The 14,318-nt window shown below is 42.3% G+C and overlaps 1 protein-coding gene across 1 annotated transcript in view; it reads right to left on the bottom strand.

Moving 5' to 3' along the window:
• The window catches only part of LOC148142080 (putative G protein-coupled receptor 139), a 52,122-nt gene extending 38,383 nt beyond the window's left edge, over positions 1–13,739 (bottom strand). The window contains exons 1-2 of the mRNA XM_087977043.1: positions 13,691–13,739; positions 4,471–4,788 (exon numbers count right to left, since the gene is read on the bottom strand). Of these exons, the coding sequence (XP_087833169.1) occupies positions 4,471–4,788; positions 13,691–13,739 (367 nt within the window). The remainder of the gene's footprint in view (positions 1–4,470; positions 4,789–13,690) is intronic.
• Between the last annotated feature and the right edge of the window lie 579 nt (positions 13,740–14,318).

Raw genomic sequence — 14,318 nt, 5'->3', positions numbered from 1 at the left:
TCTATTCAAATACTTTAGTTAAAATACAATCAAAGGAAAGAAAAATTCGGGATGCCTTATATGTTGGAACACTTACACAAACAATAGACACCATACCTTCTTGGTTTACACCGCTTGGCACAAAGATATATTCAAATGTATTTAGATGCTTACAGCAGTTTTCCAATCCAGGAGGAAACGGCATCAACAGAGATCTCAGGGAGAAAAGCAGCTAGGGATCATGTATTGACACTTCCAACACTTCTGGGATGCCCAGCAGCTTCTTAATGCTGCAGCTCAAAACAAAGCGAGAAACCCTGGTCTGGGAGAGCTGGCCACTGCCCTTCCATTGTTATCAATGTTTTAATGAAACCTAAAGGCTTTCTCACTTATTTACTTAAACTGTTTTCAGACAGTAGTTCTGCATCTTTGCCTTTAAAACCTCTCTTCAAAAAAATAACCCAAGAGAAAATCACCTTTTTACAGTGATAGTATACACACAACTCCACCATCAATAAAATGATCCATCGATATACAGAAATGGCTTCATTTTAGACCGCCTAATCTTCCACTATTAGTAGACTGGAATGAACATATATTACATTGACTCTGAGCATACAAATGTTCACAACTAGATTCGATTTCATTCATTTTACTCCTGCCACAGAATGCCTTTGTCTCTCTTCATCCAAGTCTCTACAATGTGTCAAAACTTAGGTTTTCTCGCCCTGTCAACTGTATAATTTCAAATTGAAAGGCAGCAATAATAAGCTCAATCGAAACAGACTCGTATTATTCTCCCCAAACCTCTCCAAAAACTTTAAGGGGTCACGATCAGTGGAAAAAAAATGTCTCTTGTATGTTATTCACAATTTAAATGCTGAAATGTTGTAACGCCAACGTCAAGCTCAAGGCCCCCTTCCCCATTGTGGAATAAATCTGTTGATGTTTCCACCGGACAGTCCAACGACACGTTACATAATGGATCACTTCTCATCTCTCCAATACTCCTTCTGAATGACATAATTCCTCATGTCTCAGCATGAAAGAATTATATGCTTCTGTGCCTCTTAATGCTGTAACCTCTTTGCCGGCTTCTCCTGGCCTATGCCAATAAATCTTACTCTCACAGGGATATGGTTTAAGAAGATCTTGCACATTCTTCTCAATCCCTCACAGAAACCAAACTTGGATTTCTGAACTAAATCATCATCAGCTGCCATTTCAGCTTCTAATCTTGGCATTTTAACTCTCTGCTCTTCCACACGAGTTCTAACGACTGCAGGAAGTGAATTGTTGAGCTTCTCCAAAATAAGAATCTCTCTAAGAGTGTCATTGGTTTGCTCAGTTTTTAATACCTTTACCCACCTTTCAAAATTATTATTTTTTGATTCTTTCAAAGTTAATGTGTGTTTAACCAGGGACACTTTTTTTAGATTCCTGAAACGTAGTCTGTTGGCTTCTGGCACGAGCTCGCATGCACTTCAGATGGTTTTCTACATCTCCTCATACTCCTCAGATACCTCCTCCGATAGGGATACAAATATCTATCAGCTTTGTTTGGATCAACTAAATCCACATGGTCACTGGGCACTGCATTTGTTTAGCCACTTTCTCAAATGAAATTAAAAAGGCTCCCCCATCCTTCTCATCAAATTTAGATAATGCCTGGATGTATCTAAACATATCGACATCAGGCCTTTAGGTACTATAGGGTTGCTCATCCTCACTAACCTCCTCATCCAGCCTACTGTCTACCTTCATCACCGCCTTCCATGTCCACTTTCCATTCCTAACTTTTGAAGTTGAAACTCTCTGCTTTTCTTCTCTCTTTTTCTCTCTTTCTTCTTCATTTCCTTTTCTTTTATTTCTACTTTTCATCATAATTCAAACTGTTTCAATTCCTTCTCATGTTCAAGCTGCCTCATTTGAAATTGAATTCGAGCCATTTCTAAAGAGTCTGATGGTGGTTCCACCAAATGTAGTTGCTGAGCTACAGCTGTAATTATCTCTCATTTTCTCACAGACAATCGCAACCCCAACGCCAGCTTGTCTGTCAATTCCTACAGCTTTGCCTTCATTATCTTTTGTAAAACTTTACTTCTTCCACACACAGAGAACTCTTAGTGACTGAAATATTCTTTATACATAAAACACTGTTTAAACCAACCGAATTCAACATCTGGAACCAAAGACACTGACAACTACCATACGCGTTCTTTGAGCCCAATAGCCTCCTGGTGCGTACATTCCAGTGCCTGCATGAGCTTATTCTGGATGCTCTGATTTCCTCACACAACCCAAAGACGTGCATGTCAGCTGAATTGGCCATGCTTTCAGGGTTTCATGCTTTTCATAGTTTTCAGGGATGTGTGGGTTAGATGCCTGAGTGAGGGTAAATGTGTAATAATAGTGTAGAGGAATGGGTCTGGATAGGTTACTCCTCGGAGGGTCGGATGTAGACTTGTTGGGTCAAATAACCTGTTTGCACGCTGTAGGGATTGTAATTCTAAACGCAATTACCGATTTAGAACCAGACAAGAGACCCCAGTTTGCTATAGACCAACTAGACTGCATCAAACTATTTTAAGAAGGTAGCTTGGATGCCAACCTTTCCTTAATAACAAGATAGATGGGAATTGGATGTCCCAGATGTGATTCCACTCGTCAAACCACTCACCATTAGGCAAAACACACTATATTTAAACACTCTAATGAAAATCCATACAAAATGAAGAGGAAATTAGAATAACTTAGCTATTGGAAACCTTAACTGAATTATGGACACAGAACCTGCTACAAATGAACTGTTCCAATATACTAACATCCCTAAACAGACCCCTTGGCAAAAATGAGCATTCAGACATACATTCTTGCATACAGTTCTCCAGTCCAGGAGGAAACTGTATCAAGTGAGGTTTCAGAGAGAATAACAGCTAGGGATAATTTATTAAAACTACCAACCCTTCTGGGACCCAAGCACCTGGTAACTGTTACAGCTACAAGGAAAACACTATCAATCCTGGTCTGTGCCAGCTGGCCATTGTTACTACTATTTATTAAAAAAAACATAAAAGCCTCATACGTTTTTGAGTTGAGCCGTTTTCAGTAGGCACTTTGGCCTTTAAGACCTCTTACTAAAAAAAGGAGAAAGTAACATTTTCTTTAAAAAAAAGTGAAAGCATTGCCACATAATTTAAATGACTGTTCCTTGACTCAAGGGGCTTCCTCGTGTTACTAACAGCAAGATCACCTGAGAGGGGCAAACACAGGTACAGTCCAAGTTACAAGGATGTGTCTCATAACTTCTGAAACACGCCTGTCCATGGACCATCACATGGGACATACCGGGAAGTGAACAACAGCTTGTCACACACCATTTCATTGCTTCTGAGCTACACAATGCCAGCAATCGATATACCAGGGAGCCAAAACCCGAGGTCAGGGAAAGATACAGAGGGACAGAGAGATTCACATTCAAGACAGAAACAGACAGTTAATTAACTGAAAAGATGTTGTGGAAATATAGGGAAAAAGACATGGCAGTGGGATTAACTGGAGAAGTGAGACCTTCGAAAGTAAAATTACAAGAAAGAGAACATTGCATAAAGGCATTGTCAGATCAGCGGAAACTCATTGTTTGAGAAGGAACGCACATGGAGGAAACTATTTTAAATACAAACAACTGGCAGGCTTTTTGTTAATCAACAGAGAGAACGAGAGAAGTTTCATGGACAGATGAAGTGTTTGAGAATGTTAAAATAAAGGCATGCCAGACACAACAGCAATATATATCGGCGTGCACATGGATGGGAGTTTGGTGTGAGTTCGAATGACAGATGGATGGGAGTTTGGTGTGAGTTCGAATGACAGATGGATGGGAGTTTGGTGTGAGTTCGAATCAGATTTGCTTCGGCAGGTTTGAAGCCGGGAGTGTCAGTAGCAAATTATTGACTTCATTAAGACTGTATTTCATAGCTCAAGTTTCAAAAAGCAGATGGAATAAACCAGCGAGATATATTCAGGAGTGGTGAATATTTCAAGTTAGAAATGTCCAGGGAATGGTGTGAAGAAAGAGCTCATAGTCAAAGGGATCACCCACAGTTATGACTTGTCTGCTTCAGCTGCAGATATTGGCCAGGGATGGGATGGAAACAGTGGAAGGAAGTGAAGTTTGTAACCAGAACAGTAGAGAGTGACCTCCATGCTGTTAATATTTAAATAACAAAGGCCATGATACAATAAGTTGTAGTTCTACGCTGGAGCTGAGTAGGTCAACATAGAGACCCATGAGTAACACTGTCAGAGCAGAGAGGGAGACAGTAATTAAACACGTTCATTGATGTAGTTAGTAGTGGTCTGTCGAGTGAATATCTGGATTGAGAGTTTCAGCAGGAAAATAATAGCGACAAGAAGTGTAGACTATATGAAAGAACAGTAATACAGTCATAGCTGGTTTATAGAAAAAAAAATCTGGACAGTGACATTTACCAGGAACACCAACGATAGTCTGGAAGGGATAATAAATATATTGAATAATGAGAAGAGCGTAATAGATCCGCAATGATAATGGCCACCAACAAAATGCAGAAAGATACCAAACATAATCGGATAAACTTCTGTCTATTGTTGGAACATGCCAGTCCAATGATCCCAGATTCTGATCCATTTTTGGAACATTCCAGTCTAATGTTCTCAAATTCTGATCCATTGTTGGAACATTCCAGTCTAATGTTCTCAGATTCTGATCTCTACTCCCCCTCTCTCTGGATCTGCTGCTCCCTATCAGTGCTCTCGGTGATGCTCCCGCTCATGTTATGGCATAACACATTGAACGGCGCCCATTTATCATTAAAACCCTCCACTGGGATAATTGGAATTTATGGAGATTGGCATGAATCACAGTCACTTAACAAACACTGGGAAACAGAGCAATGGGATGAATGGGCACCGCACAACAATCAACAGACAGGAGTGTTCCCGCCCAGTTGGGGAACACTTCAGTGGTCCAGGATCTTCAACCTCGGACCTTCTGGTGACCATCTTCCAAGGCGGACTTCCGGACACGTAGCAGCGAAAAGTGGCCGAGCAGAGGCTGACAGCTAATTTCGGTACCCATAGGGAGGGCCTCAACCGGGATCTTGGGTTCATGTCACATTACAGGTGACCACCATTGCACTATACACACACAGACACAGACACCACTACACGCACATATACACAGGCACTCCTATACACAAACATACACACGGGCACACATATACACAGACACGCACACAGACACTCCCACATACCCTTACAGGCACACACACTCACACAGGCATCCGCTCAGAGATTTAGACCACTCTACACTCATGCACACACATATACGCTCTCTCTTACAGACACTCACAGCCCCCACCCAGACACGCACACTGACTACCACACTCACATATGTACCCCTCACAGACTTAAGACACTCTACACCACTATACACATATACACTCCCTCTCACACTCACAACCCTCAACCCAGAAAAACACCCATACACAAACACACAAACAGACGACTTTCATGCACACATATGTTTTGTGGGGTGTATTTGGACTTGCCGAGTTACATTGTACTTTGCTCAAAAATTGCATGAATTCATGTAAAACTCTGAGTTCAAAAACTGCATGATTTCATGTAAACTCTATATTCTCACTTTTCAAATTAGAATCAATCTAAACATCATCGCATAGACAAGAGAACACAGGGGGCTAACACCTTCAATATATTGTCTAGGTAACAGTCAATACGACAGTTAACCTGAGAATGCAACTTTTTTTAAAAAAAGGGTATTGTGATTTACACAAGAAATAAGTGAAACTATTCGAACAGTCAAAAGACTGAACAGACAATCAAGGTATTTTTCAATGTATAATTTCAGTTACATTACACTGTAAATTTTTGCTATAAATTCTGTGCCTTAGAATTGTACCCTCCACTATCACCTGATGAAGGAGCAGCGCTCCGAAAGCTCCTGTGCTTCCAATTAAACCTGCTGGACTATAACCTGGTGTTGTGTGATTTTTAACTTTGTACACCCCCAGTCCAACACCGGCATCTCCAAATCATGACTGAACAAACAGCTCAGTTAACCAGTTCCACACATCACTTTTCATATCAGTATAAAAGGGAACATTTACTGGGTTTGGATGGAATGGGTGAGGGTTGCTGAGGGATAGACCATAAATCTTTAAAATCTTTTTGTACTTTGTATATGACAGTATTAACAGAACACTGCAGTTATCTATATATGTTCCACTCTGTTTATGAAAAGAGGCAGTTATAAAATGACAGATCTGTTGCATAAAAAAAGTCGAGTGGGCAAGTTTCAAGATACCTTAACACAAAGGTATTGACCAGTGTGAGGCTCCTCCTGGTTTAAGTGCCCTAATATCAAATCCTTTCATAACCTTGAGACAGAGCATTGAGATTGCTGCTCAGCAACAGGCCGAAGCAATTCTGTCCCTGTGGGCCTCTGACAGAGGGAGAAGAGAAGGCCATTTAGCCCATATTCGGCTGGTTCTACTTGAAAAGGTGGAAATCTAGAATATTGGTACATTTTGCCAACAGAATCATTCAACACAAAGAGATGTGTCGCTGCAGCTGTATGAGGTGTTACTGAGAGGGCACCTGGAGTACATTGTGTTGGTTGTGTTTCTGTAACTGAGAAGGGATAGACCTCCATCAGATACAGTTTAATGGCTGCTCGTAATCCACGGGTTGCTGTGGCATTTAATGTCTCGGGTCTGTTACATAGGAACAGGAGGAATCCATTCAGCCTTTCCAGTCTATTACAGAGGGCCACGAGGGGACCATTCAGCCTCTCTAGCCTGTTAGGAAGGGGCAGGAAGTGTTTATTTAACTTTCAAGCCTGTTACGCAAAATATTAGTTTTAAATTAGTTTTGGAATAGGAAAGACCCGATGTAAACATTAAAGTTCAAACTTTGAATAAGGCCAATTTTGAAAGTGTTAGGCGAGCCCTGTGACAGGCTGATTGGAATACCCTATTCACAGGTAAAGGGATGGTTGGAAAATGCAAGGCCATCAAAATTTGGTTTCAGAGAGTCCAGAGCCAATGTGTTTCTGTTAGTGAGAGGGACAAGGCTGGTGGGTGCAGAGAGTGCTGAATGGCTAGATATATTGATGCTCTGGTCAAGGTAAGGAAGGAGGCATATGTCAGGTTAACAGAGCTGAGATCAAGTGAATCCTGAGAGGAGTTTTAGGGCAGTACGTGTATAGTCAACGGGGAAATCAAGCCAGAAAAATGTGGACGTGAGATTGCTTTAGAAATAGGGTTAATGAGGCATTGAAGAAATTCTACAAATCCTTCAATGGCAAAAGATTAACTCGGAAGAGAATAGGGAACCTTAAAGATCAGTAAGGCTACCAATGTGTGGAACCACAGGAGATGGGTGGGATACGAAACAAGTATTTTTTCTCAGTATTTAATATCGAGGAGTTACAAGAGCGAGAGAATGAAAAAAATATGTAGTGATATCTTGAAAAGTGTTTATATTACAAGGAGGTGTTGGACATTTTAAAACACATAAAGGTGAACAAATCTCCGGGACCTGATCAGTTGTATCCCAGACGTTTGTGGGAAGCTAGGAAAGAGATGGCTCAGCATTTTGCTGATATATTTGTAACATTTATTTCCACAGGTGAGGTGTCAAAAGACTGGAGGACTGCTAATGTTGTGTCATTACTTAAGAAAGTAAGGAAAAAGCAGGTAACTATAGATCGCTGAGCCTCACGTCAATTGTTGGAGGGGATTTTGAGGGAAAGGATGCATATGCATTTGGAAAAATAAGGACTGAAGAGGACTTTGTACATTGGAGATCACGTCTCACTGACTCGGTAGAATTTTTTGAGGAAGTGATGAAGATGATTGATGAAGGCAGGACAGTGGATGTTGTCTTCATGGAATTCAGTAAGAAAACAAAACTGTTCTAGGTAGCCTGGTTAACAAGGTTAGACTGGAATCCAGGGAGGGCTCCCCATTTAGATCCAATTTTTTCTTGAATATTGGAGTCAGGACGTGACAGTGGATATTTGTTCATTAAACTTGGAGACCTGTGACCAGTGGCGTGCTGCAAATATCAATAGTGGGTCCACTGCCTTTTGTCACTTATACAAATCATTTGCATTTGAGTATATGAAGTATGGTCAGTAAGTTTGATGATAATTCCAAATTTGTTGGTGTAGTCGACAGTGAAGAATGATCTCTCAGACTATAATGGGACTTTGCTTAGGTGAACCGAGGAGTGGCAGATGGGGTTTATTTTAGATAAATGTAAGATGTTGCACTTTAGCAAGATAAATTAAGGCAAGACATATAGGTAGGGTCCTGTCAAAAGCTGCCAATCAAGGAGAACTCCATAGAAATGATCGGATCGCTACAGTGAGGAAACAGCCTATTCAGCCCATCAATGCCACACCGAAACTCGAAACAGTATCCCATTGGATAAACCCCGACCCTATCACTCTGAGCCTGCATTTCCCATGGCTAATCCTACACATCCCTGGGTACTTTAGCGTGGCCAATCTACCCTTATCTGTATATCTTTATGCTGCCGGAGGAAAACATGACATCCGGAGGAAACTCATGCAGACACGGGGAGAATGTGCAAACTCGACACAGGCCGTCATTCAAGGATGGAGTTAAACCCAGCTCGCTGCGCTCTGAAGCAGCAATGCCAATCACTGAGCTACTGTGTCACCTGGTGGTGCAGGTTCTCCGTTCCTTGAAAGTGCCATCACAGGAAGACAGCGCAGTGAAGAAGGCACTTGGTGATCTTCCCTTTATTGGTGCGGACTTTGTGTCTAAACATTTTCATGACATGTTGCACCTGTCCAGGACATTGGTTTGGCCACTTTTGTAATACTGCCTTTAATTCTGGTCTCCCTGCTGTCGGAAAGATGTTGTCAAACTTGAAAGGGTGCAGAAGAGATTTAAAAGAATGTTGCGGGTGTTGGAGGGTTAGAGTTACAAGGAGAGTTTGAATAGGCTGGGACTATATTCAAGTGTTGAGGCTGAGGGGGAACCTTAAAGGAGTTTATACAATCAGGAGGGGCACAGATAAGGCAAACAGTCAACGTCTTTTCACAGGATAGGTGAGTCCATAATTAGAATACAAAGGTTTAAGGTGAGAGGAGAAAGATTTAAAAAGGGACATGAGGGACAACATTTTCACACAGAGACTGCTGTGTGTATGGATTGAACAGCCAAAAGAGGTGGTGGAGGCAGGTACAGTTACACCATTTAAAATGCAGTTGGACGGATGCATGCATTGGAAGTGTTTAGAGGGAGATGGGCCAAGTGCTGTCAAGGGGGACGAGATTTATTTAGGATATTTGGTCGGTATTGATGATCAGACCGAAAGGTCTTTTTCTGTGCTGTACATGTCCGAGACTCTATTGCCTCTTGAGTGTATAACACAGGAACAGGAGGAGGCTATTCAGCTTCTGAATTCTGTCAGTCAGCTTGTTTGCTCAATTGCTGAGAGTAAAATACAAAAATACATCATTCAGATTTTGATAGTGTTTTACAGAAACAGGAGAAAGGCTTTTAGTCAAGGGAAGCAATTCGGCCCTCAGCTCCATTCCCCAGGAGCATCATGTCAGCACACAGCTATTGGAGCCTGTCAGTCAGTAGTAGGAGGAGGACGTCTACTTTCGCAAACCTTGGATCAGGAGGCAGTCACTCAGCTGCCCAAGGTTGGGACACAGGAACAAGAGGCAGTCATTCAACTACTTGAGACTGGGACACAGAGACTGGAGGGAGTCCCTCAGAGCTCGAAACTGGGACACAGGGAAATCTGGAGGTTAGTGAGGCCCCAGCGTACTGTTATGCAAGGACAGCAGGACGTGACTCACTCCCCACCAGTATGGGACACTGGTAGAGAAGGGGAGTTTGCTTGGAACAAACAGAAATATATGAAAAAGTTGCATTCGTGGTCCATTCAATCCTGCCCCAACATTCACAAAGACCACGGCTGATCTGATTATGATTCCCTCATTCCATTTTACGGATACTCCCCTCTCTGCAGCCTCTGCTCCATTTGCTGGTCATGTTGCAGACTCAGGTGATGTAACAACACTCCACATGACTCATTCAGAAGGATGGGTCTAACTGGATAATATTTGAAGGTCCAATCACAAGAATGAAAACACAAAATCAAGGTATTGTCAGATGTTTAGTACTCTCACATTCACAATCCAACTCGCATAGCCATGCATTACATATTCAGGATGGAGCACTGTGTAAATCTGGCTAGTGCACTGCTGTATGCAACCCAGCTATGTCCACAGTGAAACTCTATGCAGCCCACACCAACGCTTGATCTATAATCCTGGACTAAATGTTCAGTGTGGGGAGCTTTTCAGTCCGCACTGTTCATTCATATATAAACCCAGGCTGTTGCATTGTTCGGTAACACTGAATTAGATCACTGCCCAGTGCGGAGAAACATGTAACCAATGCTGAAAGTGACAGGATGTGCAGCTACAATCCATTTGCAGCTCCATATCTCCACTGTGCCTTGACAATGGATGCTGTGAATGTGAAAGTCACTGCAAGGAAGAGATGTAAATAGAAACAATTTAAATACAAATAGTTCTGATTAAGGCGAATATCACTCTAGTATTTAAAGATGAAATAACTGAGATAATATCCAATAAGGTTTTGTGAACGGTGCAAAGAAGTAAGAGGGGGATGGTGATGTTATAGTGGTTGCAATATAGGCCTCCAAATAATCAATGGGAATTAGAGGAACAAATATGCAGGGAGACTGGCGAGACTTGCAGGAGCAATAGGGTTGTCATTATAGGTGATTTTAATTTTCTTCACATAGACTGGGACTTCCAGATGGTTATGACCTTTTATGGAAAGTAATTTGTTAAGTGTGTTCAGGAAAGTTTCCACAAGCAATATATCGAGGCTTCTACTGGGGAAGGGACAAACTCGACTTACTTTTGGGAAATAGGGTAGGATAGGTGACGGAGGTAAAGTGGGGGAGCATTTTGGGAAAAGTGACTAGAGCTGTATTAATTTTAAAATAGTTATGGTAGGGACAAAATTGGTCCACGGATTCAGTTCTAAGTTGGGGCAAGGTGTATTTTGTTGGAATTAGACAAGGGATTGCAGAGGATGATTGGAGTAGTTTGTTTCCAGGTAAAAGGATCTCGGGCAAGTGGGAGAGCTTCAAAAGTGAGATAGCTCGAGTTGAAGGTCTACATGTTCCTGTGAGGGTGAAGGGAAAGTGAAGCTGGAAGATATAACCCTGGATGCCAAGAGATCTTGAATCTCTGACCACCAAAAAAAGGAGGCGTGGCTCACGTACAAGCAGCTGGGACCAAGGGAATCCCTGGAGTGACACAGGGGATACAGGAGTTTAGTGAAGAAGGAAATCAGCAAGGCGAAACGAGGGTATGAGATAGCCTTGGCTGAGCAGGTTAATGTGAATCCAAATTCAGTATAGTAAAGAAAAAGAACAACTAGAGAGAGAATAGGACTTCTTACAATCCAAAATGGGCACGCATGTGTAAAACCTCAAGAGATGCTTGAGTTCCTCAATTCACCTTCTGTTTTTATCATGAAGAAAGACATGAAGACCTGTGACCTTTGGGAGGTTAATTGTCATATCTTGGTACAGTCCATATCACATTAGAGGTGCTGATGGACATATTAGAAATCATAAAGTCAGATAAGTCTCTTGGTCCTGACCAGATATATCCAAGAGCACTGCAAGAGGCGAGATAAAACAGTTAAGGGGCCAAGGACCCGGAAGACTGGGCGGTAACAAATGTGCCCTTATTCAAGAAGGGCTGCAAATAAATGCCTGGGAAATTTAGACCAGTAGGCTTCACATCTGTTTTCGGTAAACCGCTTGAGAAGGTTCTGAGATAAAAGATATGCATGCATTTGGAAAGACAGAGTTTGACTTGGAGCAGTCAGCACAGCTTTGTGCATGGCAGATCATGCCTTACAAATTTTGTTCGAGTTTTTGAGGAAGTGACCAGGAAGGTTGACAAGGGCAGGGTGGTGGACATCGTCTATATGGATTTCAGTAAGGCCTTTGATAAGGTTCCACATGGGAGGCAGCTCTGGAAGCTTAGATTGCATGGACTCTAATGTAAACTGGCAAATTTGCGACACAATTGATTTGATGTTATGAAGCAAATGGCTATGGTGAATGTATGGTTGTCGGACTGGAGGCCTGTGACTAGTGGAGTGCCTCAGTGGTCGGTCCTGAGCCCATTGCTGTTCGTTATCTTATACCAATGATTTGGACCAGAGTGCACAACGCAAGGTTAGTAAGTTTGCAGATGATTCTAAATTAGGAGGCATCATTTACAGTGAGGAACATTATCAGAAATTGCAACATTACGTTGATCAGCTGGGGAAGTGGGCTGAGAAATAAGAAATGGAGTTTAATATAGGTAAGTGTGACGTCTTGCATTTTGGAAAGTCAAATCCAGGTAGGAGTTTAATGATGAATGAGAGAGTCTTAAGGAGTGTAGTGGAACAAAAGGACGTTGGAGATCAGGTGCACGGTTGTCTGAAATTTGAGTCACAGATACACAGGACAATGAAGAAGGCTGTTGGCACATTGGCCTACATCAGCACATTGAGTTTAGAAGTTGGGACGTTATGTTGCAGTTGTACAGGATGTTGTTATGGCTGCAGTTGGAGTATTGTGTTCAGTTTTGTTCACCTTGCTCTGGAAAGGATATTATTGAACGAGAAAGAGTGTAGAAGAAATTTACAATGATGTTTCCTGGCGAAAGGCTCTAAGTTATAGGCAGAGGTTGGACAGGTTAGAACTTATTTCTTTACAGCGTAGGAACTGAGAGTGTTCTTGTAGAAGTGTAACTCTTATAAAATCATGAGAGTCGTGCAGGTGGTGAATATTTCAAATATTTTCCCAAGGTTGTGGAATCGAGGACTAGAGGACATCCATTAATGTTTGGAAAGGAAAAAATATATATTAAAAAGGAACCTGAGGGGCAACTTTATGAGACAGAGTGTGATACGCATATGGACTGAGCTGCCAGTGGAAGTGATTGAGGTGAGTACAATAACAACATTGAAAAGGCATTTGGACAAATACACAGATGCGTAAGGATTAGAGGGATACAGAGCAAGGACAGGGGAATGGGGTGAGTGTGGATGGACATTTTGGTTGGCATGGACCAGCTGGGCCAAATGGCCAGTCATACTGGAAGTCTCATGCAGTATGACTGTACATGAGTGTGTTTTGGAGTGAAGGCAGAGTGGGGGAGACTGAGAAAGATATGTTCACAGGTTTCAGAATGCTGAAATGAAGATTTTTCGATAGTATCATGCAACACATGTCAGTATTACGAAGAATTATGAGTGAAAGGGATATTGCTGTACGTTCAGGCGATGGAGAGTTTTGGATGAGCATTTGTTCTGTAGCTTTGTAACTGGGAGTGAGCACAGCAGAGTCTTCGCCTCACTGGGCTGAATCTAACAAAAAAACTGTCGCAGTGACATTTTCATTGAGTGTGACAGAGGGGTTGTCTGCATGAGACAGAGCTAGTTTCCTGGTGCTATCTTCCCAAATTCATCTCATTAACTACCCACCCCACTCTATGGTGTCCCTCTCATACAATGCCAGACTGATTCTCCCAACCATCACGACTGGAGGTACTCACCATCGCCTGGAGCCCCTGGATATTCATTGATCCCTGACACTGGGGTCATCTTTAAAACGCCAATGGTCACAAGGTTGAGCTTTCTCAGTTTGGAACTGCCCTGCACAGTTTGCCATGAGCATGCCAGATAAGGGGCAATTACACCACGGTTTCTTTACAGGGGCACGGAGGTCCTGGTGGATGGGCTAGTACAGAGGGGAACCAATCTCTTCCCAGAGGGATCACACCACCAGACCCACCGAGCCTGGTCTGAGCTCACCACCCACCTCAGTGCAGTATCTGTGGTTTGAAGAAATGTCCAGCAAAACAGGACAAGCATCAATAATCTTCCCCACTCTGTCAGGATAAGGGTCACCGTATTCTCTCTGCTCCCTCACACTCACTGTGTATCTGTTATAGCACGGACCCCCGAACAAGGCTCATGCTCCACCAATCTCACTACTGCATGCAGCACCTTCCCTCTGTTTCTCTCTTGCATTTCTAATGTCCCCCACACAGTTATAGAATATTCTGGAGAATGCCAATTATGGAATGTTTCAGATAATGTTCCAACTTATTCCCAGTTTCAGTAAAGCGACAGTTCCCCAGTTCCTAAGAGGATGGAGTAGAGATGTACGTTTTTCCAATC

Source organism: Chiloscyllium plagiosum, unplaced genomic scaffold (assembly GCF_037043375.1).
Source record: "Chiloscyllium plagiosum isolate Xiang-an unplaced genomic scaffold, Cpla_swu_hap1 HiC_scaffold_31, whole genome shotgun sequence".
Lineage (NCBI taxonomy): Eukaryota > Metazoa > Chordata > Chondrichthyes > Orectolobiformes > Hemiscylliidae > Chiloscyllium > Chiloscyllium plagiosum.
Note: the sequence above shows the minus strand (reverse complement) of the source record. Positions and strands in the feature narration are given on the sequence as shown.